At 41.6% G+C, this 27,714-nt stretch overlaps 1 protein-coding gene across 1 annotated transcript in view; it reads left to right on the plus strand.

Moving 5' to 3' along the window:
* KIF20B (kinesin family member 20B) overlaps positions 1-27,714 on the plus strand; it is a 627,757-nt gene that overhangs the window by 577,037 nt on the left and 23,006 nt on the right. The window contains exons 19-20 of the mRNA XM_053692918.1: positions 4,176-4,277; positions 14,923-15,052. Coding sequence (XP_053548893.1) covers positions 4,176-4,277; positions 14,923-15,052 — 232 coding nt within the window. The remainder of the gene's footprint in view (positions 1-4,175; positions 4,278-14,922; positions 15,053-27,714) is intronic.

Genomic DNA, 27,714 nt, shown 5'->3' on the forward strand with positions numbered 1-27,714 from the left:
AAAACATTAACCAGGAGATTATCGTACCTTCTCTGTGTCCGAAACCAGTTTCGAAGAAGGAACGTTTGTTGCACAACTTGGATGTTGTTCGCGCTCTAAAATTCTATTTAGATGCTACAAAGGATTTTAGACAAACATCTTCCTTGTTTGTTGTTTATTCCGGTAAAAGGAGAGGTCAAAAAGCAACTTCTACCTCTCTCTCTTTTTGGATTAAAAGCATCATCAGATTGGCTTACGAGACTGCCGGAAGGCAGCCTCCCGAAAGAATCACAGCTCATTCCACTAGGGCTGTGGCTTCCACATGGGCCTTCAAGAACGAGGCTTCTGTTGATCAGATATGTAGGGCAGCGACTTGGTCTTCACTGCACACTTTTACCAAATTTTACAAGTTTGATACTTTTGCTTCTTCTGAGTCTATTTTTGGGAGAAAGGTTTTGCAAGCCGTGGTGCCTTCCATTTAGGTGACCTGATTTGCTCCCTCCCTTCATCCGTGTCCTAAAGCTTTGGTATTGGTTCCCACAAGTAAGGATGACGCCGTGGACCGGACACACCTATGTTGGAGAAAACAGAATTTATGTTTACCTGATAAATTACTTTCTCCAACGGTGTGTCCGGTCCACGGCCCGCCCTGGTTTTTTTAATCAGGTCTGATAATTTATTTTCTTTAACTACAGTCACCACGGTATCATATGGTTTCTCCTATGCAAATATTCCTCCTTAACGTCGGTCGAATGACTGGGGTAGGCGGAGCCTAGGAGGGATCATGTGACCAGCTTTGCTGGGCTCTTTGCCATTTCCTGTTGGGGAAGAGAATATCCCACAAGTAAGGATGACGCCGTGGACCGGACACACCGTTGGAGAAAGTAATTTATCAGGTAAACATAAATTCTGTTTTTATCAAGAAGAAACTTGCATGCCTGTCACAAAACAGATGCAAACACCAAATGCAAGAAAATAGAGCTCCAGGTGACAGATCAACTACAACAAATATCCAAACATCCACTGACAATAACAGCACCTCATTCAAAACACAAACTGTCACCAACCATGAAAACCATACAGAAAACTCAGGGATTGGGAACGTTTCAAACTAACACCTATCAGAACCAGAGATATCAGTACTATCTAAAGGATTATCATTCTGTCCAAGTACAAATCTAGACAACATACAACTGTACTCAGATTTAGAAGAATTCTTCAGGAGATTGTGGCTAAAATATTTTTTTTATGACAAAGAAAATACCAGCACTATGGAGGACTTCAATGGAAGCAAAAAGAACACAATCTTCACACCTGCACCACGACGCTACATAAAATTGGACAGCTATATTGAAAGCTTCCGGTTGAGAACAGCATCCCTGCTTAACAAACAGCAGAAAAAAATCTTTCCAAAACCCACTATCCTGGCACTCAGACAACCACTCAAACACAAAACAGAAACTGGTCCACAGAAAGCTACCCTTTGATAAAAAGAACACCCAGAATGGAACCAAGCGCTGCAACAAAGCTCTCTGCAAACTATGTCAACACATTTGTGAAAGCAGAACAGCTAATCACAAGAGTAAATCCTATAACATTAAAGGGGCATATTCATGTATATCTGTAAATGTGGTATACATGATACATTGCACTGCATGTGAAGTGGGATGTTATATTGGAGAAACAAGCCAAAAACTGCACCTTCGGATGAACTTACACAGACACTCAATCGAAAACCACTGTGAAACAAAATACTGTACCCCTGTTGGTCACCATTTCACCCAACCTGACCACTCCACCCAAAACCTCAAAATCAAGATTCTCAGAGGCAACTTCAAAAACACCATGGAAAGAAAAACCTTTGAAATGAAAACGATAATGCACTTCAACTTGCTAAATTCTGGACTAAATGTGGACTCTGGTTTCTTAACCCATTATCAAATTTTTTGTAATGTACTTTCATATACTGTAGTCAATTACATTGTATATTCCACTCTCTCTATGCATAGGTACGCAGGTAAGCCTATGTCCACACTTTTGTCATTATTATTATTCCCCCTTTTTTTTTTTTTTCTTTCCTTTCTCGACTATCTTTTATTCCCCTGTATACCTAATTTTCCATCTTTATTCACATTGATTCTATGTTGATATATAACTTTATGTCAGTATATGCTTTGTGTATAACAATATATTTCCCCTGCCTGTTATCTTTTACTGACCATATCTGCCTGTCTCCTAAACCCCCATCATGATTTTTACGACACCCCCTCCTCCCCCTGCATTCTGACCTCTGTAACACTTTCTGTCTTTTTAACCTGTGTTTTCAGATATAATCTGTAAGTTCCATCAAATTGGTCAGTATTGCTTCAGACTTGAAAAAGGAAGACACTCTTCCGAAAGCTTATCATCTTATAAATGTATAGTTAGTCCAATAAAAAAGTATCCTTGCTTAATGCAATACTCTTGTTATTTTATATATATATATATATATATAGATATATATATATATATATATATATATATATATATATATATATATATATATATATATATATATATATATATATATATATATATATATATATATATATATATATATATATAGATATATATAGAGAGATATATACAACAGCAATTTAAAATATGGGGAGGTGAAAAGTGAGTTTAAAATCCTCCACTAAATCCAAAATGTAGAGAAAATAACTTGTGTAAACCATTTACAAATCTAAACAAGTCAGAAGACTTGCTTATACCCCAGAAACTCTCTGATTACACTGTTTCCAATGCAGCAAAGGACTCTGGGGGAAGATATACAAATGAGGTTCACAATGACTCACTTTTTTACTTCTAGTCTGCTTTTTAAGACAGACTTCCCTTTACGCCATAGCATCGCTGCATTACACAGCTTCTATGCTTAGCTAGGGTTTGTACAGTGATTCAGACCAATCCCAGGACGGCTGTTTCATGGTTATTGCCACTCATCAGCTGGGAGTAGGTTGAATCACTGCTTGGTAAAATTGTTTTCTGGGGAAAATACAACAGCAATTTAAAATATGGGGAGGCGAAAAGTGAGTTTAAAATCCTCCACTAAATCCAAAATGTAGAGAAAATAACTCATTGTATAAACCATTTACAAATCTAAACAAGTCAGAAGACTTGCTTATACCCCAGAAACTCTCTGATTACACTGTTTCCAATGCAGCAAAGGACTCTGGGGGAAGATATGCAAAAGAGGTTCACAATGACTCACTTTTTTACTTCTAGCCTGCTTTTTAAGACAGACTAAGCATAGAAGCTGTGTAATGCAGCGATGCTATGGCATAAAGGGAAGCCTGTCTTAAAAAGCAGGCTAGAAGTAAAACCCTTTAGCCCCTCCCCCTTAGTTTGAAAATGTGACCCCGTAGTCATGGTGATAATTATCAACAATCAACATATTGTCAGATAATTAAATGCATACATAAATCCATACATAAGATAACAAAATTATTTGATTTAGCTCCCTAATACATTCATTGTTCAATAAATTAAGTGCATACATAAATCTATGAGTGTAGAGCTAAATCAGTTTGTACTCCTATGTGCAGGTGTAATGTATACACAATGTGTGTACAACCTGTGTGTGAATAACTTGATTTTGGATTATTACACATGGGATTCCAGTCACCTATTTATGTATCCGCTACAGTTGTAGCACTCTAAACCTCCGGGTTTAATCACATACACAAGTAAGCATGATGTTTAGAGTGCTACAACTGTAGCGGATACATAATAGGTGACTGGAATCCCATGGGTAATAATCCAAAGTCAAGTTAATCACACACAGGTTGTACACACATTGGGTGTATAAATCAAATTTTTTTTTTACAAATCCAGTGAGTGCAGGCTATATGTTTTACTGTTGAAATTAAATCCTGAATAAGCACCCTGGTCGTTGAGTTCCTGGCAGTGAGAGTGCAGATACTTGTGGGATATATATATTCTTAAGATACTTTTATTAATATCATTATTTCATTACTTTATTTTATGAAACTATTCATGACTTTATCAACGTGCAAAATGTTGCACGGTGAACTAATTACACTTTTGTATAGAAAGAAATCTATGGAACAGTTTAGGAACTTTTGTCTAAAGTATTTTAGGTTTTTGTTTTGGAAAATGTTAATTTGAAATATCCCAAAATTTTTATATTTTTACAGGACATAATAAGAACTGAAAATAAGAAGAATGCATTGGCAAAAACCTTCAATAAGACCCCTTGCTCACTTTCCAGTCTTACATTAAATAGCAGTGAATTAAAGGTTAGTGTACAATATGTGTCAGCAAATCATATGTTTGTTTTTCTTCTTAAACGGGAAGAGTACACAGCTGCAATCATCACTTTTGGGAATTCAGAACCTGGCCACCAGGAGGAGGCAAAGACACCCCAGCCAAAGGCTTCAAATACTTCCCCCACTTCCCTCATCCCCCAGTCATTATTTGCCTTTCGTCACAGGAGGTTGGCAGAGAAGTGTCAGAAGTTTGAAGATAGTCTCTTAAGGAGGGTAGTACTCTTCGAAATGGGACTGGAGCTTTACGTAATCCTGTCGGCCTCTCAGTGAGAGCATGGATGAAGGTTAGAGTCCGGAGATGCAGGGAGAGTCTTTCTGCAAAATCATCCCGACTCATATGAACAGCTCCTTGGCAATCAGCATTGACGAGTTTTGCTGCCTGCCTTTATTCACTCAAGTCCATGTCAGAAGCGAGGCTACTATCTGTCACACTTGAAGGGCTGTGTTCCTGTTCCACGGCGCAGATTCCGGTAAGATCGTTTCATTTTATTTCAATATGTGAATGTTATGTTAATGAAAGAAGGTAGGGTCCCAGTGGGACTGCTTTTATCTTTAAAAAGGAATCATGGGTATTTATCTCCTGAGTTTATTGAAGAGGGGGGGGCTTTAATCATGTTTGTTATGGGGTTCTATCTGCTGTGTAGTAATACTTAGGCTCATGGCTTTTCGGAACATAACGGCCTTTTCAGTTGGCGTGATTTCTTTAGATTTACGTGCTCTTTTCGTGACTTACATGGTGCATCTCGTGACTGGGTGCGGTTACGTTGTTTTCCACTTCCGTATTCTGTGTGGCGACAGAGAGAGTCTGCTCGTTAATTGTCTGGTTCACAGGAGGTGGTGAGTGCCTCAGCCATTGGGGGTGTAAAAAGGGTGCCAGTTAGTGTTTGTCATTTTTGTAATCCCAAAATTATGGAGGATTCTGATTTTTTAGACACGGATATCTCCGATTCAGAGTATTCGTCTTGTGATGAATATGAAATGGCCCGGGTTATCCATGCCCATCAGTTATGTTCCGATTGTCGTTCTAGAGTACTCTCTTCTCCCGAATCATGGAACTTAGAGTGCATTAAGCCATCCGCCCCCGAGGATTCCATGTCCTGTGAGGCGCGTGCCCCAGAACCTTCCTTTGCTACGCAAGCAGGTGTCCCTATGGCCTTTACTTCTTCTCCAGAAGGTGGCTAGTTTCCTCCAGAGGTTACGTCACGGTTCCGCATGGCCATATCTATGGCGCTGGCTCATTTATATCTCCCAAGTTTTTAAGGTACTGTCCGTGTTCTGTCAACCAGGGCCTGTCGGGTATGGGATCGCCTGATTCAGTTCGGCCTTCTGGGGAAACAATGGCCTCTGAGGCTTCAGGGGCCCCAACCTTGGGGAAGGGGGTCGCCTATAGATCGGCGAGGGTTAATTTTGCCTTCCGTTATAGGCTGGCACGTCTTCGTTTCCAAGTAAGACATGTTTTGCAGTGCTGGAGTATTCCAGTCCTAGTGGGCTGAGGGATCCTCGGCCTTAGATGCCAGATGGCTAGCTGGGTTAGACGTTTGGGGATGAAGCTTATCTCCTTGACGTCTCCGTTTTTTTCTTTTATGTATCAGTTCCAGTTCTGAGCTTGGGTGAATGGGGTCTCTGATCGGCTGGTCCTGTTGGCGTACCCATTCTCCTTGGGCGTTCACCCTTACTTTTATTTTGATCCGGATAGGATGTATTTTATTTGTTTATAATAAGCTCACGTCTGATATAATTTCCGTTTTGGGAACGTTCCTTCTCTGGAACTGATACTTGCAATTTCATGGTCGCGTGGGCACTTCCTCGGAAGTTGCGCACTTTTGATTAGGAACAAAGTTATGTTTCTAGTTCATATTATCGAACCTTCGGGTCAATTTTTCTTGGACCTTAGACAGTTTTGGAGTGTTCTTGTACCAGGCAGGTAGTGGTTGGACGCTATCTGCTGTTCCTTGGGTTCATGTCACCTTTGTGGTGCTGATTATCCTGTCGGATTCTGAATGTCACTTTGGCCTATTGATATGGACTCCAGGCTCGGATCCTACTATGAAGTATGGAGGCCTAGTGTGTAGATCCAACGCTTCTGGAAGGAAGGTTGAGAGCTCCGATTTTAGTTGTTTTTTGTCTTTCAATTTGCTTGGGATACGTGACCGACTTTTTAAGACATCATCGTGGTTTCTAAAGGTCCCTGTGGACTCGGAACCGTAGTTTCAATTCCTTTAGGGTTTGGATATGTGTATGACCTTGGGAGGTCTAGTATTTTGGGTGTGGATGATTTACGTTTTCACTTTCAGTATCTTCCGGGTTGTTGACTTTTGTAGCCCATTCACATTCCTTTTGGCGGTGGCGGAGTCTTCTTTTCTTCCCGTCTTGGGTTGGGTCATCTGTGTCTGGAAGTGCGGGCATGTCCTCCTTCCTTTTCTCAGCGTCTCGTTTGCTCTAGTGCTTGGAGTGCAGGGGGGTGGATCACCCCGTCCTTTCTACCAGGAGAGGCGAGGCTCCCATTGTTATTCCTGTTGATCTCTGGAGACTGTTGTCTTCTTAAATCTAAAAACTGCCCCTTGTCATTCCGTGGTCTTTAGACTCTCGGGTGCTTCGACCTTATGGAGATCTAGCCTTTGGGCTTGTGAGTAGGAGGTCAGGGGACAGATACAGATGAGCAGTTACCTGGGCTTCCGTTTTTTGTTTTTTTTTCCATTGTCTTTTTTAGTTTTTTTGTAGGGTGTCGGTAATTTCAGGCTGTGGTGCCTTTCGAAGGGGCCGCCTTTTTGTACCCGCCCTTTATTTGCATTCAGTGTCCTCTATAGCTTGGGTATTGTTTTCCCAAAAGTAATGAATGCAGTTGTAGACTCTTCCCATTTAAGAAGAAAAACATAAATTATGCTTACCTGATTTTCTTTTCTTCTGACGGGATGAGTCCACAGCTACTGCCCACGCTTGTCTATGAGCCGGCAGTACATTTTTGTTCTTCTGGCACCTTTTTCACCCTGATATTTCTCCTAATGTTCCTTGTTCCCTTGGCAGAATGACTGGGGCTAAGGGAAGTGTGGGAGGTATTTGAAGCCTTTGGCTGGGTGTCTTTGCCTCCTCCTGGTGGCCAGGTTCTGAATTCCTAAAAGTAATGAATGCAGCTGTGGACTCTTCCCGTCAGAAGAAAAGAAAATTATCAGGTAAGCATAATTTAGGTTTTTTAAACCTGTCATGGGAGATGGGTCTGTCAGCATAATTTGTTTGTACTCATTTTTCTATTATTTCTTTTTATGGTCTTGATCAAAGAGAGGGGCAGTAATGAGCTAGCACTCGTAATGTTCATTGGTAGAAAAGTAGCAGAGTATGTGCAGTGAAAAAAATAAACTAGCTCTTGTAATATATGTCTATGATTACGCTTCCTAACCCGAAACGTGTCAGATAGTTATGGAAATTCATGATTAGATACTATTTTTGATTAAAGGTTTTGTTTTTTTACTCAAGCTTATGTCTTTATGGTTTTTAATATATTTTCAATAAAGGACTTTTTATATTTGGATTGAGCCTGTCTAGGTATTTTGCTTGAACTAAAAGTATGAACAGTCCTACCTTAAGCCTCTGCTTGTCACCATAAAGTTCTAAATCCCACTACAGTGTCCCAAATGGGTTATGGTATGAGAGTAATGGATATTCACGTAGTACACCTCAGCATTTAAATATTGAGGCTTCACTACAGCTTCAAATGAGTTAGTATTAACCACTTTTACAGGAGTTCAGATAAAGCATATTATATTTCCCACTTACTGCTTACATGCTTGATAAAGTATCAGCTACCTATGCACCCTATGGAATAAAGAATGCCAACCCTTGCTTCTTTCGGATGTACCCCATCACAATCCAGAAGCTGACAACATTTCCTACAATACTAGATTTGCTGATAGGCATTTCACATGGTTAATCCAGTAATCCCCTTTAAAATATATTATAAAAAGGAAAAAGGACATTAAAGTTAATATTTTCCTTGATTGCATTTTAATGAAGATATTTTAACATGTTTAATTGTTTGAAAATATGGATGTTCCTGTGCGGATTAAAAAAATACATGTTTTACGTATGTAGAGGCTAGTCACTTATAAGTTGTGGAAGTTCTTGAACATTGACCACTTCTATGAATATAATTAATTATTTTTATGAAAAAAGAGCTGCGGTTGTTCTAGGCCCTGTTTAGCCAAATCTAGTTTTCTTCTGTTATGTGTGATCAGTCCACGGGTCATCATTACTTCTGGGATATTATCTGCTCCCCTACAGGAAGTGCAAGAGGATTCACCCAGCAGAGTTGCTATATAGCTCCTCCCCTCTACGTCACCTCCAGTCATTCTCTTGCACCCAAAGACTAGATAGGAGGTGTGAGAGGACTATGGTGATTATACTTAGTTTTTATAACTTCAATCAAAAGTTTGTTATTTTACAATAGCACCGGAGCGTGTTATTACTTCTCTGGCAGAGTTTGAAGAAGAATCTACCAGAGTTTTTCTTATGATTTTAACCGGAGTAGTTAAGATCATATTGCTGTTTCTCGGCCATCTGAGGGAGGTAAAAGCTTCAGATCAGGGGACAGCGGGCAGTTGAATCTGCATTGAGGTATGTAGCAGTTTTTATTTTCTGAATGGAATTGATGAGAAAATCCTGCTATACCGTTATAATGACATGTATGTATACTCTACACTTCAGTGTTCTGGGGATGGTATTTCACCGGAATTACTCTGTAAAAATACATTACACCTTTTAATAGGTATTTAATTCATGTTAAACGTTTTTGCTGGAATGTAGAATCGTTTGCATTTCTGAGGTACTGTGTGAATAAATATTTGGGCATTATTTTTCCACTTGGCAGTTTGCTGGTTTTGATTATGACAGTTTCGTTTCTCTCTCACTGCTGTGTGTGAGGGGGAGGGGCCGTTTTTGGCGCTCTTTGCTACGCATCAAAAATTCCAGTCAGTTACACTTATATTTTCTGCATGATCCGGTTCATCTCTAACAGAACTCAGGGGTCTTCAAACTTCTTTGAAGGGAAGTAGATTCTCTCAGCAGAGCTGTGAGATTTATATAGTGACTGTGTTTTAAAACGTTGCTCTGTGATTTTTATGTTTAAAATTTAATTAGTATTGCTTTACTAATGGGAACAAACCTTTGCTAACAAGTTATGTTGTTTTTAAAGAGTGATGCTATAACTGTTTTTCAGTTCATTATTTCAACTGTCATTTAATCGTTTAGTGCTTCTTTGAGGCACAGTACGTTTTTGTTAAATAAGATTGTAACCAAGTTGCATGTTTATTGCTAGTGTGTTAAACATGTCTGATTCAGAGGAAGATACCTGTGTCATTTGTTCCAATGCCAAGGTGGAGCCCAATAGAAATTTATGTACTAACTGTATTGATGCTACTTTAAATAAAAGCCAATCTGTACAAATTGAACAAATTTCACCAAACAGCGAGGGGAGAGTTATGCCGTCTAACTCGCCTCACGTGTCAGTACCTGCGTCTCCCGCCCGGGAGGTGCGTGATATTATGGCGCCTAGTACATCTGGGCAGCCATTACAGATAACATTACAAGATATGGCTACTGTTATGACTGAAGTTTTGGCTAAGTTACCAGAACTAAGAGGCAAGCGTGATCACTCTGGGGTGAGAACAGAGTGCGCTGATAATTCTAGGGCCATGTCTGATACTGCGTCACAGCTTGCAGAGCATGAGGACGGAGAGCTTCATTCTGTAGGTGACGGTTCTGATCCAAGCAGATTGGATTCAGATATTTCAAATTTTAAATTTAAATTGGAAAACCTCCGTGTATTACTAGGAGAGGTCTTAGCGGCTCTTAACGATTGTAACACTGTTGCAATACCAGAGAAAATGTGTAGGTTGGATAAATACTTTGCGGTACCGGCGAGTACTGACGTTTTTCCTATACCTAAGAGATTAACTGAAATTGTTACTAAGGAGTGGGATAGACCCGGTGTGCCGTTCTCACCCCCTCCAATATTTAGAAAGATGTTTCCAATAGACGCCACCACACGGGACTTATGGCAAACGGTCCCTAAGGTGGAGGGAGCAGTTTCTACTTTAGCTAAGCGCACCACTATCCCGGTGGAGGATAGCTGTGCTTTTTCAGATCCTATGGATAAAAAATTAGAGGGTTACCTTAAGAAAATGTTTGTTCAACAAGGTTTGATATTGCAACCCCTTGCATGCATCTCGCCGATTACGGCTGCGGCAGCATTTTGGATTGAGTCTCTGGAAGAGAACCTTAGTTCCGCTACGCTGGACGACATTACGGACAGGCTTAGAGTCCTTAAACTAGCTAATTCATTCGTTTCGGAGGCCGTAGTACATTTAACCAAACTTACGGCTAAGAATTCAGGATTCGCCATTCAGGCACGTAGGGCGCTGTGGCTAAAATCCTGGTCGGCTGATGTAACTTCTAAGTCCAAATTACTTAATATACCTTTCAAGGGGCAAACTTTATTTGGGCCCGGTTTGAAAGAAATTATCGCTGACATTACAGGAGGTAAGGGCCACGCTCTACCTCAAGACAAGGCCAAAGCTAAGGCTAGACAGTCTAATTTTCGTCCCTTTCGGAATTTCAAAGCAGGTGCAGCATCAACTTCCACTGCACCAAAACAGGAAGGAGCTGTTGCTCGTTACAGACAAGGCTGGAAACCTAACCAGTCCTGGAATAAGGGCAAGCAGGCCAGAAAACCTGCTGCTGCCCCTAAGACAGCATGAACCGAGGGCCCCCGATCCGGGACCGGATCTAGTGGGGGGCAGACTCTCTCTCTTCGCCCAGGCTTGGGCAAGAGATGTCCAGGATCCCTGGGCGCTAGAGATCATATCTCAGGGATACCTTCTAGACTTCAAATTATCTCCCCCACGAGGGAGATTTCATCTGTCAAGGTTGTCAACAAACAAAATAAAGAAAGACGCGTTTCTACGCTGTGTACAAGATCTATTATTAATGGGAGTGATCCATCCGGTTCCGCGGTCGGAACAAGGACAAGGGTTTTACTCAAACCTGTTTGTGGTTCCCAAAAAAGAGGGAACTTTCAGGCCAATCTTGGATTTAAAGATCCTAAACAAATTCCTAAGAGTTCCATCGTTCAAAATGGAAACTATTCGGACAATCTTACCCATGATCCAAAAGGGTCAGTACATGACCACAGTGGATTTAAAGGATGCTTACCTTCACATACCGATTCACAAAGATCATTACCGGTATCTAAGGTTTGCCTTCTTAGACAGGCATTACCAGTTTGTAGCTCTTCCATTCGGATTGGCTACGGCTCCAAGAATCTTCACAAAGGTTCTGGGTGCCCTTCTGGCGGTTCTGAGACCGCGAGGAATTTCGGTAGCTCCGTACCTAGACGACATTCTGATACAAGCTTCAAGCTTTCAAACTGCCAAGTCTCATACAGAGTTAGTTCTGGCATTTCTAAGGTCGCATGGATGGAAAGTGAACGAAAAGAAGAGTTATCTCTTGCCTCTCACAAGGGTTCCATTTTTGGGGACTCTTATAGATTCCGTAGAAATGAAGATTTATCTGACAGAAGACAGATTAACAAAGCTTCTAAATGCATGCCGTGTCCTTCATTCCATTCAACTCCCGTCAGTAGCTCAATGCATGGAGGTGATCGGCTTAATGGTAGCAGCAATGGACATAGTTCCCTTTGCACGCCTACATCTCAGACCGCTGCAATTGTGCATGCTGAGTCAGTGGAATGGGGATTACTCAGATTTGTCCCCCACTCTGAATCTGGATCAAGAGACCAGAAACTCTCTTCTATGGTGGCTTTCTCGGCCACATCTGTCCAGGGGGATGCCTTTCAGCAGGCCGGACTGGACAATTGTAACAACAGACGCCAGCCTTCTAGGTTGGGGCGCTGTCTGGAATTCTCTGAAGGCTCAGGGACAATGGAGTCAGGAGGAAAGTCTCCTGCCAATAAACATTCTGGAATTGAGAGCAGTTCTCAATGCCCTTCTAGCTTGGCCCCAGTTAAAGACTCGGGGGTTCATCAGGTTTCAGTCGGACAACATCACGACTGTAGCTTACATCAACCATCAGGGAGGGACAAGAAGCTCCCTAGCAATGATAGAAGTATCAAAGATAATTCGCTGGGCAGAGTATCACTCTTGCCACCTGTCAGCAATCCACATCCCGGGAGTGGAGAACTGGGAGGCGGATTTCTTGAGTCGCCAGACTCTTCATCCGGGGGAGTGGGAACTTCATCCGGAGGTCTTTGCCCAAATACTTCGACGTTGGGGCAAACCAGAGATAGATCTCATGGCGTCTCGCCAGAACGCCAAACTTCCTCGCTACGGATCCAGATCCAGGGATCCGGGAGCGGTTCTGATAGATGCTTTGACAGCACCTTGGAACTTCAGGATGGCTTATGTGTTTCCACCCTTCCCGCTGCTTCCTCGATTGATTGCCAAAATCAAACAGGAGAGAGCATCAGTGATTCTAATAGCGCCTGCATGGCCGCGCAGGACTTGGTATGCAGATCTAGTGGACATGTCATCCTGTCCGCCGTGGTCTCTACCTCTAAGACAGGACCTTCTGATTCAGGGTCCATTCAAACATCAAAGTCTAACTTCTCTGAAGCTGACTGCTTGGAAATTGAACGCTTGATTTTATCAAAACGTGGGTTTTCTGAGTCGGTTATTGATACCCTGATACAGGCTAGGAAGCCTGTTACCAGAAAGATTTACCATAAAATATGGCGTAAATACCTATACTGGTGTGAATCCAAAGATTACTCCTGGAGTAAGGTTAGGATTCCTAGGATATTGTCTTTTCTACAAGAAGGTTTAGAAAAGGGTTTATCGGCTAGCTCATTAAAGGGACAGATCTCAGCTCTGTCCATCTTGTTACACAGGCGTCTGTCAGAAAATTCAGACATCCAGGCCTTTTGTCAGGCTTTAGCTAGGATCAAGCCTGTGTTTAAAACTGTTGCTCCGCCATGGAGTTTAAACTTAGTTCTTAACGTTTTACAGGGTGTTCCGTTTGAACCCCTTCATTCCATTGATATAAGATTGTTATCTTGGAAAGTTCTATTTTTAATGGCTATTTCCTCGGCTCGAAGAGTCTCTGAGTTATCAGCCCTTCATTGTGATTCTCCTTATCTGATCTTTCACTCAGACAAGGTAGTTCTGCGTACTAAACCTGGGTTCTTACCTAAGGTTGTTTCTAACAGGAATATCAATCAAGAGATTGTTGTTCCCTCCTTGTGTCCAAATCCTTCTTCAAAGAAGGAACGTCTTCTACACAATCTGGATGTAGTTCGTGCCCTCAAGTTCTACTTGCAGGCAACTAAAGATTTTCGCCAAACTTCTTCCCTGTTTGTCGTTTATTCTGGACAGAGGAGAGGTCAAAAAGCTTCTGCTACCTCTCTCTCTTTTTGGCTTCGTAGCATAATACGTTTAGCCTATGAGACTGCTGGACAGCAGCCTCCTGAAAGAATTACAGCTCACTCCACTAGAGCTGTGGCTTCCACTTGGGCCTTTAAGAATGAGGCCTCTGTTGAACAGATTTGCAAGGCTGCAACTTGGTCTTCGCTTCATACTTTTTCCAAATTTTACAAATTTGACACTTTTGCTTCTTCGGAGGCTATTTTTGGGAGAAAGGTTCTTCAGGCAGTGGTTCCTTCGGTATAATGAGCCTGCCTATCCCTCCCGTCATCCGTGTACTTTTGCTTTGGTATTGGTATCCCAGAAGTAATGATGACCCGTGGACTGATCACACATAACAGAAGAAAACATAATTTATGCTTACCTGATAAATTCCTTTCTTCTGTTGTGTGATCAGTCCACGGCCCGCCCTGTTTTTTAAGGCAGGTACATATTTTTTAAATTATAATTCAGTCACCACTACACCCTTGGCTTCTCCTTTCTCGTTGGTCTTTGGTCGAATGACTGGAGGTGACGTAGAGGGGAGGAGCTATATAGCAACTCTGCTGGGTGAATCCTCTTGCACTTCCTGTAGGGGAGCAGATAATATCCCAGAAGTAATGATGACCCGTGGACTGATCACACAACAGAAGAAAGGAATTTATCAGGTAAGCATAAATTATGTTTTTTTAGTTGCAGTTGTAGTTTTGCCCACATTTTGGGGGACACTTGACTTCTTATATTGATCTGCCAAATTTATAAGCAGTATCCTGGGTTTGCTCCTTCTCTATGCCTAGTCTGCTTAAATGTGATGAGGGCCAGTTAGCTCCCCCTATATTTTGGCATGTTTTACATTTGACAGGGGTATGAATAAGCCACACACCACTTGCTGTTGTAGCAGGCCACACCCTTTCTTGAGATCTGTTATGCTGAGATAATCCAAAGTAATTTTTGCTTATCAAAGAATTTGACTACTTAGGTGAGAAGTCCATATTTCGTTTAGTAAAAAAACAAATACTGTATATACACACACATTCTCTGTCTCTTGTGGAGTTTAATTTGGTACTATGTTGATTACTTTTCTTGGGGTGACTGTTTTCCCGCTTATGTACAGTATGTATGTGTGTATATGTTTATATATATATATATATATATATATATATCTATATTTATATTGAAGTGGCTCTTGAATGTTCTTTAACTTACAGAAATCTCAAAGGCAGAACTTAAAAAAGCAGACTTCATCTTCAAGTACTATGTCTGGTCAGAAGAAGGATGGAACCTTTCAGAAACTTGGAGACTTTTTTCAAAGTTCTCCTTCTATCTTCCATACAAAAGGTAGAGTCTAATCTGAATATTTTTTTATATGTTGTTGAGTTTTCACATTTTTCTGCTAAGTTCTATTATTTTAGCTCTTGGCAATAATGGTTATGGAATATTTGCCTTTTTTATAGATAATGCTTTTTAAGTATTAGCTCTTTACATTTTCCAATTATTACATTTTTAAACCACTGCTGTATTTCTTAGCTCTGAGTGCATGAGCAAGTGGGTACATAAAATGTGTGAAAATTAACGGACTTGACAGTACAATTTGTTGCAAGTCATAGGCCTTGCACTGAAGAGCTAACATTCTAGAGGTTTAGATATGAATGAGGAGAGGGAGATTGATTATTCTCTGTATGTACAAAGTTCACAGGTTATGAACCTGTTTGCTCTGGATCGCGAATTACAGGCAGCATTCAATCAGTTGCTCAGGGCTCAGTCCAGGGTGATTTTCATCTGTCATTACTGAGGTGGCAGAGAGTGTTTAGGAAGCAGCAGTTTAAACATAAATATCAATTGCAGCCTCACCTGACCAAGCCTACAGTCAACAGGGGCATTCTAGCTTTGATAAATCTGCCCCAGAGTGTAAACTGGCAAATTATGCAGCTGATGTCGGCTATATATCCCTTTTAGTTTTAGTCTTCCAAATGTATATTTCTTTCCTAAGACATGGAGAGTCCACGACATAATTCCAATTACTAGTGGGATATTCACTCCTGGCCAGCAGGAGGGGGCAAAGAGCACCACAGCAAAGCTTTTAAAGGGACACTGAACCCAAATTTTTTCTATTGTGATTCAGATAGAGCATGCAATTTTAAGCAACTTTCTAATTTACTCCTATTATCAAATTCTTTTCATTCTCTTGGTATCTTTATTTGAAATGCAAGAATGTAAGTTTAGATGCCGGCCCATTTTTGGTGAAAACACTGTGTTGTTTTTGCTGATTGGTGAGTAACACCTACCAATAAACAAGTGCTTTCCATGGTCTGAACCAAAAAATAGCTTAAATGCCTTTTTCAAATAAAGAAAGCAAGAGAACGAAGAAAATTTGATAATAGGAGTAAATTAGAAAGTTGTTTAAAATTGCATGCTCTATCTGAATCATGAAAGAAAAAATTTGGGTTCAATGTCCCTTTAAGTGTCACTTCCCTTACCCATAACCCCCAGTCATTCTCTTTGCCTCTGTCAAAGGAGGTGAAGTTCGGTGTCTGAAGATATTTTTTCCTTTTGGGTACTTTTCCCTGTAAGGAAGGATTTGGGTTTAGCTGTGTCCACATCAATCTCTTGAGTAAGAGTAGTGGTGGCTTTTAAGCAGTTAAGTGGTAAGGTGGTCCTTACTTTGTTTCCTAACATATTTGCTGCCCTAGTAACTTTCTTTTCTCCAACATAGGTGTGTCCGGTCCACGGCGTCATCCTTACTTGTGGGATATTCTCTTCCCCAACAGGAAATGGCAAAGAGCCCAGCAAAGCTGGTCACATGATCCCTCCTAGGCTCCGCCTACCCCAGTCATTCTCTTTGCCGTTGTACAGGCAACATCTCCACGGAGATGGCTTAGAGTTTGTTATTTTAAAATAGTGCTGGTATGTACTATTTACTCTGAAACAGAAAAGAGATGAAGATTTCTGTTTGTATGAGGAAAATGATTTTAGCAACCGTTACTAAAATCCATGGCTGTTCCACACAGGACTGTTGAGAGGAATTAACTTCAGTTGGGGGAACAGTGAGCAGTCTCTTGCTGCTTGAGGTATGACACATTCTAACAAGACGATGTAATGCTGGAAGCTGTCATTTTCCCTATGGGATCCGGTAAGCCATGTTTATTAAGATAGTAAATAAGGGCTTCATAAGGGCTTATTAAGACTGTAGACTTTTTCTGGGCTAAATCGATTCATATATTACACATATTTAGCCTTGAGGAATCATTTAATCTGGGTATTTTGATAAGATTATATCGGCAGGCACTGTTTTAGACACCTTATTCTTTAGGGGCTTTCCCAAATCATAGGCAGAGCCTCATTTTCGCGCCGGTGTGGCGCACTTGTTTTTGAGAGGCATGACATGCAGTCGCATGTGTGAGGAGCTCTGATACATAGAAAAGACTTTCTGAAGGCGTAATTTGGTATCGTATTCCCCTTTGGGCTTGGTTGGGTCTCAGCAAAGCAGATACCAGGGACTGTAAAGGGGTTAAAGTTAAAAACGGCTCCGGTTCCGTTATTTTAAGGGTTAAAGCTTCCAAATTTGGTGTGCAATACTTTTAAGGCTTTAAGACACTGAGGTGAAATTTTGGTGAATTTTGAACAATTCCTTCATATTTTTTCGCAATTGCAGTAATAAAGTGTGTTCAGTTTAAAATTTAAAGTGACAGTAACGGTTTTATTTTAAAACGTTTTTTGTACTTTGTTATCAAGTTTATGCCTGTTTAACATGTCTGAACTACCAGATAGACTGTGTTCTGAATGTGGGGAAGCCAAGGTTCCTTCTCATTTAAATAGATTTGATTTATGTGACACTGAAAATGATGCCCAAGATGATTCCTCAAGTGAGGGGAGTAAGCATGGTACTGCATCATTCCCTCCTTCGTCTACACCAGTCTTGCCCACTCAGGAGGCCCCTAGTACATCTAGCGCGCCAATACTCCTTACTATGCAACAATTAACGGCTGTAATGGATAATTCTATCAAAAACATTTTAGCCAAAATGCCCACTTATCAGCGCAAGCGCGACTGCTCTGTTTTAGATACTGAAGAGCATGAGGACGCTGATGATAATGGTTCTGAAATGCCCCTACACCAGTCTGAGGGGGCCAGGGAGGTTTTGTCTGAGGGAGAAATTTCAGATTCAGGGAAAATTTCTCAACAAGCTGAACCCGATGTGATTACATTTAAATTTAAGTTGGAACATCTCCGCGCTCTGCTTAAGGAGGTATTATCCACTCTGGATGATTGTGAGAATTTGATCATCCCAGAGAAACTATGTAAAATGGACAAGTTCCTAGAGGTCCCGGGGCTCCCAGAAGCTTTTCCTATACCCAAGCGGGTGGCGGACATTGTAAATAAAGAATGGGAAAGGCCCGGTATACCTTTCGTCCCTCCCCCCATATTTAAAAAATTGTTTCCTATGGTCGACCCCAGAAAGGACTTATGGCAGACAGTCCCCAAGGTCGAGGGAGCGGTTTCTACTTTAAACAAACGCACCACTATACCCATAGAAGATAGTTGTGCTTTCAAAGATCCTATGGATAAAAAATTAGAAGGTTTGCTTAAAAAGATGTTTGTTCAGCAAGGTTACCTTCTACAACCAATTTCATGCATTGTCCCTGTCACTACAGCCGCGTGTTTCTGGTTCGATGAGCTAGTAAAGGCGATCGATAGTGATTCTCCTCCTTATGAGGAGATTATGGACAGAATCCGTGCTCTCAAATTGGCCAATTCTTTCACCCTAGACGCCACTTTGCAATTGGCTAGGTTAGCGGCGAAAAATTCTGGGTTTGCTATTGTGGCGCGCAGAGCGCTTTGGTTGAAATCTTGGTCAGCGGATGCGTCTTCCAAGAACAAACTACTTAACATTCCTTTCAAGGGGAAAACGCTGTTTGGCCCTGACTTGAAAGAGATTATCTCTGATATCACTGGGGGTAAGGGCCACGCCCTTCCTCAGGATAGGTCTTTCAAGGCCAAAAATAAACCTAATTTTCGTCCCTTTCGTAGAAACGGACCAGCCCCAAGTGCTACGTCCTCTAAGCAAGAGGGTAATACTTCTCAAGCCAAGCCAGCCTGGAGACCAATGCAAGGCTGGAACAAGGGAAAGCAGGCCAAGAAACCTGCCACTGCTACCAAGACAGCATGAAATGTTGGCCCCCGATCCGGGACCGGATCTAGTGGGGGGCAGACTCTCTCTCTTTGCTCAGGCTTGGGCAAGAGATGTTCTGGATCCTTGGGCACTAGAAATAGTCTCCCAAGGTTATCTTCTGGAATTCAAGGGGCTTCCCCCAAGGGGGAGGTTCCACAGGTCTCAATTGTCTTCAGACCACATAAAGAGACAGGCATTCTTACATTGTGTAGAAGACCTGTTAAAAATGGGAGTGATTCATCCTGTTCCATTAGGAGAACAAGGGATGGGGTTCTACTCCAATCTGTTCATAGTTCCCAAAAAAGAGGGAACGTTCAGACCAATCTTAGATCTCAAGATCTTAAACAAGTTTCTCAAGGTTCCATCGTTCAAAATGGAAACCATTCGAACAATTCTTCCTTCCATCCAGGAAGGTCAATTCATGACCACGGTGGATTTAAAGGATGCGTATCTACATATTCCTATCCACAAGGAACATCATCGGTTCCTAAGGTTCGCATTCCTGGACAAGCATTACCAGTTCGTGGCGCTTCCTTTCGGATTAGCCACTGCTCCAAGGATTTTCACAAAGGTACTAGGGTCCCTTCTAGCGGTACTAAGACCAAGGGGCATTGCAGTAGTTCCTTACTTGGACGACATTCTGATTCAAGCGTCGTCCCTTCCTCAAGCAAAGGCTCACACGGACATAGTCCTGTCCTTTCTCAGATCTCACGGATGGAAAGTGAACGTGGAAAAGAGTTCTCTATCTCCGTCGACAAGGGTTCCCTTCTTGGGAACAATAATAGACTCCTTAGAAATGAGGATTTTTCTGACGGAGGCCAGAAAAACAAAACTTCTAAACTCTTGTCAAACACTTCATTCCGTTCCTCTTCTTTCCATAGCGCAGTGCATGGAAGTAATAGGTTTGATGGTAGCGGCAATGGACATAGTTCCTTTTGCGCGCATTCATCTAAGACCATTACAACTGTGCATGCTCAGTCAGTGGAATGGGGACTATACAGACTTGTCTCCGAAGATACAAGTAAATCAGAGGACCAGAGACTCACTCAGTTGGTGGCTGTCCCTGGACAACCTGTCACAAGGGATGACCTTCCGCAGACCAGAGTGGGTCATTGTCACGACCGACGCCAGTCTGATGGGCTGGGGGGCGGTCTGGGGACCCCTGAAAGCTCAGGGTCTTTGGTCTCGGGAAGAATCTCTTCTACCGATAAATATTCTGAAACTGAGAGCGATATTCAATGCCCTCAAGGCTTGGCCTCAGCTAGCAAAGGCCAAGTTCATACGGTTTCAATCAGACAACATGACGACTGTTGCGTACATCAACCATCAGGGGGGAACAAGGAGTTCCCTGGCGATGGAAGAAGTGACCAAAATCATTCAATGGGCGGAGACTCACTCCTGCCACCTATCTGCAATCCACATCCCAGGAGTGGAAAATTGGGAAGCGGATTTTCTGAGTCGTCAGACATTACATCCGGGGGAGTGGGAACTCCATCCGGAAATCTTTGCCCAAATTACTCAACTGTGGGGCATTCCAGACATGGATCTGATGGCCTCTCGTCAGAACTTCAAGGTTCCTTGCTACGGGTCCAGATCCAGGGATCCCAAGGCGACTCTAGTAGATGCACTAGTAGCACCTTGGACCTTCAAACTAGCTTATGTATTCCCGCCGTTTCCTCTCATCCCCAGGCTGGTAGCCAGGATCAATCAAGAGAGGGCGTCGGTGATCTTGATAGCTCCTGCGTGGCCACGCAGGACTTGGTATGCAGATCTGGTGAATATGTCATCGGCTCCACCATGGAAGCTACCTTTGAGACGAGACCTTCTTGTTCAAGGTCCGTTCGAACATCCGAATCTGGTCTCACTCCAGCTGACTGCTTGGAGATTGAACGCTTGATCTTATCAAAACGAGGGTTCTCAGATTCTGTTATTGATACTCTTGTTCAGGCCAGAAAGCCTGTAACTAGAAAAATTTACCACAAAATATGGAAAAAATATATCTGTTGGTGTGAATCTAAAGGATTCCCTTGGGACAAGGTAAAGATTCCTAAGATTCTATCCTTTCTTCAAGAAGGATTGGAGAAAGGATTATCTGCAAGTTCCTTGAAGGGACAGATTTCTGCCTTGTCTGTGTTACTTCACAAAAAGCTGGCAGCTGTGCCAGATGTTCAAGCCTTTGTTCAGGCTCTGGTTAGAATCAAGCCTGTTTACAAACCTTTGACTCCTCCTTGGAGTCTCAACTTAGTTCTTTCAGTTCTTCAGGGGGTTCCGTTTGAACCCTTACATTCCGTTGATATTAAGTTATTATCTTGGAAAGTTTTGTTTTTGGTTGCAATTTCTTCTGCTAGAAGAGTTTCAGAATTATCTGCTCTGCAGTGTTCTCCTCCTTATCTGGTGTTCCATGCAGATAAGGTGGTTTTACGTACTAAACCTGGTTTTCTTCCAAAAGTTGTTTCTAACAAAAACATTAACCAGGAGATAGTCGTACCTTCTTTGTGTCCGAAACCAGTTTCGAAGAAGGAACGTTTGTTGCACAATTTGGATGTTGTTCGCGCTCTAAAATTCTATTTAGATGCTACAAAGGATTTTAGACAAACATCTTCCTTGTTTGTTGTTTATTCTGGTAAAAGGAGAGGTCAAAAAGCAACTTCTACCTCTCTCTCTTTTTGGATTAAAAGCATCATCAGATTGGCTTATGTGACTGCCGGACGGCAGCCTCCTGAAAGAATCACAGCTCATTCCACTAGGGCTGTGGCTTCCACATGGGCCTTCAAGAACGAGGCTTCTGTTGATCAGATATGTAGGGCAGCGACTTGGTCTTCACTGCACACTTTTACCAAATTTTACAAGTTTGATACTTTTGCTTCTTCTGAGGCTATTTTTGGGAGAAAGGTTTTGCAAGCCGTGGTGCCTTCCATTTAGGTGACCTGATTTGCTCCCTCCCTTCATCCGTGTCCTAAAGCTTTGGTATTGGTTCCCACAAGTAAGGATGACGCCGTGGACCGGACACACCTATGTTGGAGAAAACAGAATTTATGTTTACCTGATAAATTACTTTCTCCAACGGTGTGTCCGGTCCACGGCCCGCCCTGGTTTTTTAATCAGGTCTGATAATTTATTTTCTTTAACTACAGTCACCACGGTATCATATGGTTTCTCCTATGCAAATATTCCTCCTTAACGTCGGTCGAATGACTGGGGTAGGCGGAGCCTAGGAGGGATCATGTGACCAGCTTTGCTGGGCTCTTTGCCATTTCCTGTTGGGGAAGAGAATATCCCACAAGTAAGGATGACGCCGTGGACCGGACACACCGTTGGAGAAAGTAATTTATCAGGTAAACATAAATTCTGTTTTCCTTTTGCAGACTATCAGTTTCAAAATTGGGAAAACATATTTAGGAAGTTATTTTTTCTTACCTTGGATATAGTCTTTTCTTCAAAATTGACTGTTTTCATTAATTTTCGCAGGCAAAATTAGGCTTGCAAGGCCGCAAAATGCTAATATTTAATGCGTCATTCTTGGCGCAATAATTTTTTTGGCGCGATGGTACGTTTGGTGAAGCAAATTCGCTATTTCCGGTGTCTTAGTTGACACCAGGTTCCTTGCACAAGGTTGCGTCTGCCATGACGCGAGTTGCGTCATTTCCGGATCTTGTTAGCGCCAAAAAAATTAATTTCGCGTTGCGCGTCATACTTGGCGCCAAATAATTTAATTATTTAAACCCCACTTCCTATATGCCTCTTGTCTTTTTCTATGCTCAGAGGGCTATGCTGTTTGCATTTTTTTCCCATTCCTGAAACTGCCATATAAGGAAATTGATAATCTTGCTTTATATGTTGTTTTTTCTCTTACATTTGCAAGATGTCTCAATCTGATCCTGTCTTAGAAACCACTGTTGGATTCCTGCTGCCTTATAACAGTTCTACCAAAGATAACTGTATCTGTTTTAAGTTAGCAGAGATTATATCTGCAGCTGTAGTATGTAACAGTTGTCATGATAAGCTTTTACATGCAGAGAATGTATCCATCAGTACTAGTACAATACCTGTTCTTCCTTCAACATCTAATGTACATGATATCCCTGTGAATATAAAAGATTTTATTGCTGATGCGATTCAGAAGTTCTTGCCTGTTATTCCGCCTTCTAATAAACGTAAAATGTCTTTTAAAACTTAAAGTTGATGAAATTTCAAATGACCGACAACATACTGAATTATCCTCCTCTGATGAGGATCTATCTGATTCAGATAATCCTACCTCAGATATTGACACTGACAAATCTACTCATCTCTTCAAGATGGAGTATATTCGTTCCTTGTTAAAAGAGGTGTTGATTACTTTGGATATTGAGGAAACTAGTCCTCTTGATATTAAAACTAGTAAATGTTTAAATTCTGTTTATAAACCACCTGTGGTTACTCCAGAGGTTTTTCCAGTTCCTGATGCTATTTCTGATATGATTTCAAAGGAATGGAATAGGCCTGGTACATCTTTTATTCGTTTTATTCTTTTATTCTGCTAGGTTTAAAAAGTTGTATCCTTTGCCAGCAATTTGATTGGAGTTATGTAAAAAAAAATCCCCAAAGTTAATGGGGCTATTTCTACTCTTGCCAAACGTACTACTATCCCCATGGAAGATAGTATTTCCTTTAAGGACCCTTTAGATAGGAAACTTAAATCTTATCTAAGGAAAGCTTATTTATATTCTGGCTATCTTCTCAGGCCTGCCATTTCTATGGCAGATGTTGCAGCTGTATCAACTTTTTGGTTGAAAAGTTTAGCGCAACAGAAAACAGATCCTGATTTGTCTAGCATTGTTCGCTTGCTTCAACATGCAACAATCATTTTATCTGTGATGCTATTTTTGATATCATCAAAATTGATGTTAAATCTATGTCTTTAGCTATCTTAGCTAGAAGAGTTTGTGGCTTAAATATTGGAATGCTGACATGGTACCTAAGTCTAGATTACTATCTCTTTCTTTCCAAGGTAACAATTTCTTTGGTTCTCAGTTGGATTCAATCCTTCCCCCAAAGAATGAAACTTCAGTTGATCAGATTTGCAAAGCAGCGACTTGGTCTTCTTTGCATACATTTACTAAATTCTACCGTTTTGATGTATTTGCCTCTTCAGAAGCAGTTTTTGGTAGAAAAGTTCTTCAGGCAGCTGTTTCAGTTTGATTCCTCTGCTTATGTTTTTAAGTTTTTTCTCTTTTCATTTATGAGAAAAACTTATTCTTTTGGTTGTGGATTTAATTTTTTCTGCGGAAAATGGCTGTTTTTATTGTATCCGTCCATCTCTAGTGACTCTTCTGTGGAGTTCCACATCTTGGGTATAACTATCCCATATGTCACTAGCTCATGGACTCTTGCCAATTACATGAAAGAAAACATAATTTATGTAAGAACTTACCTGATAAATTCATTTCTTTCATATTGGCAAGAGTCCATGAGACCCACCTTTTTTATGGTGGTTGTTTTTTGTATAAAGCACAATTATATTTCCAATTCCTTTTTTGACGCTTTTTACTCCTTTTTTTTTCTATCACCCCACTACTTGGCTATTCGTTAAACTAAATTGTGGGTGTGTTGAGGTGTGTATGTATAGGCATTTTGAGGTTTGGGAAACTTTGCCCCTCCTGGTAGGATTTTATATCCCATACGTCACTAGCTCATGGACTCTTGCCAATATGAAAGAAATGAATTTATCAGGTAAGTTCTTACATAAATTATGTTTTTTTTTTTAATTTTTCATTGGTTGTTCCTTTAAAACAGTGAGAGCGGTAAACGGCTTTTCCTTCTTCGGCAGGGAACGCACGCTTTTAGTGCTGTGCAGTTCCTCTTTGCCGGTCACGTGATCTCCTTCTCTTCCGACATCAGAGTGGAGTGGAGTTACATAGGAGCTGCCTTTTCTGTGTCGGCTGTTGCAGCAGTGGGAAATTGAAGTGACAAACAGTCCCTATGCTTCGATCGTTTTGGAAGAAGTTGGTAGCAGTCCCTGTGCAATGGTTTTGGGATCCTCTGATTTTGGTAGGGCACCTCAGACTTTCTGAGGTGTAGAGGTTTCTCCAGTTCTTTTCCTTTGGGGCAATTTTGTCTCATTAGCATGTTAACTCTTATATGAATTAAGAGTTTCTTAAAGTGACAGTAATTATTTAAAAAAATAAAATTAAATGTCTCATTTAATTTAGAGGTATTTTTATTTTTGCAGCCATGGATACGGATCAAGAATCTGATTCTTTTGACAAGTGTCTATTATGTCTAGAGGCCCAGATTGTTTTGCCTATGCAATTTTGTGCGACATGTTTAGCTAGAACGCTAGAATGTAAAGACAAATGTTTGCCCTCTCAGCCTATTGTCTCCCAGGATAATGCTGTTCAGGTTATGCTGCTCTCCTTAAACGTCCCAAGCCTCTTTGGTGTCACATGCAGTGCCCTGCGGTTCCTCTCAACCTCCTGGAGGATTATATTTGGCTGTAGATTTTGCTGCTCAGATATCTTCTGAGGTATCTGCAGCATTATCTGCTTTTCCCATGTTGGGGAAGCGCAAGAGGAAAGCTAAACATTTTTCTGATAGCAAGGTGTCTGTCGCCTCTGCTGCTGCGAAGGTTGACCTCCATTCTACGTCTGATGAGGAGGATACCTTGGTAGCTTCTAAGGATGAAATCTCAGATTCGGACAGTATAATTTCTTTGACTGACTCTGAAGAGGTAAACTTCAGATTTAAGCTTGAACACCTCAGTGTACTGTTAAAGGAGGTACCGACTACTTTCGACGACTCCAATTCTTCTGTCGCTGTCAACCCTAAGAAATCTAGTAAAGTTAACAAATTCTATAATGTTCCTTCCCCTGTGGAAGTGTTTCCTGTCCCAGACCGTGTGTCAGAAATCATTGCACAGGAGTGGGATAAGCCAGGGATATCTTTCTCCCGTCTCCCGTTTTTAAAAAGATGTTTCCTGTTGCTGACTCCATTCAAGACTAATGGCACACAGTGCCTAAGGTAGAAGGGGCCATTTCTACTTTGGCTAAGAGAACCATGATTCCTATTGAGGATAGCTGTTCCTTTAAGGATCCCATGAACAAAAAGCTGGAGGCTTATTTAAAGAAAATGTATGTTCATCAGGGTCTACAATGGCAACCTGCAGTCTGTATTACAACAGTGGCAAGTGGGGCATCTTATTGGTGCAATGCTTTGTCAGAGTGGGTTTTAGAGAGAACTCCTTTGGAGGAGATCTGAGATAGGATTAAGGCCCTCAAACTAGCCAATTCCTTTATTTCTGATGTGAACATGCAAGTCATTAGATTGGAAGCCAAGATGTCTGGCTTCACTGTTCTAGTCCGCAGGGCTTTGTGACTGAAATCTTGGTCAGCTGATGTTACCTCCAAGTCCACGTTTCTGTTGCTACCTTACAAGGATAAGACCCTGTTTGGTCCTGGTCTGGCAGAGATAATTTCTGAAATTATGGGTGGAAAAGGGGTTCTTTCTACCACAAGACAAGAAGAATAGACCAAAGGGGCGTCAAAATTCAAATTTTCGTTCCTTTCGTAACTTCAAGGGTCAGAAGTCTTCCTCTTTCAAGCCGGAGCAATCCAAGTCCTCTTGGAGACCCAATCAGTCTTGGAATAAGGGGAAACAATCAAAGAAGCCCTCATCGAGTCTAAGCATGAAGGGTCTGCCCCCGATCCGGTACTGGATCAAGTGGGGGGCAGACTTTTCTTGTTTCAGCAAGCTTGGATACGCGATGTCCCAGACCCTTGGGCTGTGGACATAGTATCCCAGGGCTACAAAATAGACTTCAAGACTTTTCCTCCCAGGGGAAGATTCCACCTCTCAAGATTATCTGCAGACCAGGTAAATAGAGAGGCATTCTTGAACTGCGTTCAGGACCTTTCCCCCCTGGGAGTGATTGTTCCAGTTCCACTAAGGGAACAAGGTCTAGGATTTTATTCAAATCCGTTTGTGGTTCCCAGAAAAGACGGAACTTTTCGTCCAATTTCAGACCTGAAGTGTCTCAACAAATTTCTCAGGGTAACGTCCTTCAAAATGTAAACCATCCGTTCCATTCTTACTTTAGTCCAAGAGGGTCCAAGTTCATAAGGACCATAGACCTGAAGGACGCGTATCTGCATGTTCCAATCCACAGGGATCATCACAAGTTCCTGAGATTCGCTTTCCTGGATAAGCACTTTCAGTTTGTAGCTCTTCCATTTGGCCTTGCCACAGCTTCCAGAACTTTTTCAAAAGTACTGGGGGCTCTTTTGGCAGTTGTCAGGTCTCAGACAACTGCCAAACTAGCAACTAGCAAAATCTCATACGGAGATCTTGTTGTCTTTTCTTCGTTCCCACAGATGGAAAGTGAATCTGGAAAAGAGTTCCCTTGTTCCGGCTACAAGAGTGGTTTTTTTAGGGACCATCATAGATTCCATATCTATGAAGGTTTTTCGGACGGATGTCAGGAAAGCAAAAATTATCTCTTCTTGCCTCTCTCTACAGTCTACTGTCCTGCCGTCAGTAGCTCAGTACATGGAGGTAATTGGTCTGATGGTCGCCTCCATGGACATTGTTCCCTTTGCTCAATTCCATTTGACAGCTCTGCAGCTATGCATGCTTAGACAACAGAAATCATTCAGATCTGTCCCAGAGGATAGATCTGGACCAGTTTACAATCGTCTCTTTTGTGATGGATATCTCAGAATCATCTGTCTCAGGGAACATGCTTTCAGAGACCCTACTGGGTGATTGTGACCATGGACGCCAGCCTGCTAGGCTGGGGAGCAGTTTGGGACTCTCTAAAGGCTCAGGGCCTATGGACTCGAGAGGAGTCTTCTCT

Source organism: Bombina bombina, chromosome 9 (genome assembly GCF_027579735.1).
Source record: "Bombina bombina isolate aBomBom1 chromosome 9, aBomBom1.pri, whole genome shotgun sequence".
Lineage (NCBI taxonomy): Eukaryota > Metazoa > Chordata > Amphibia > Anura > Bombinatoridae > Bombina > Bombina bombina.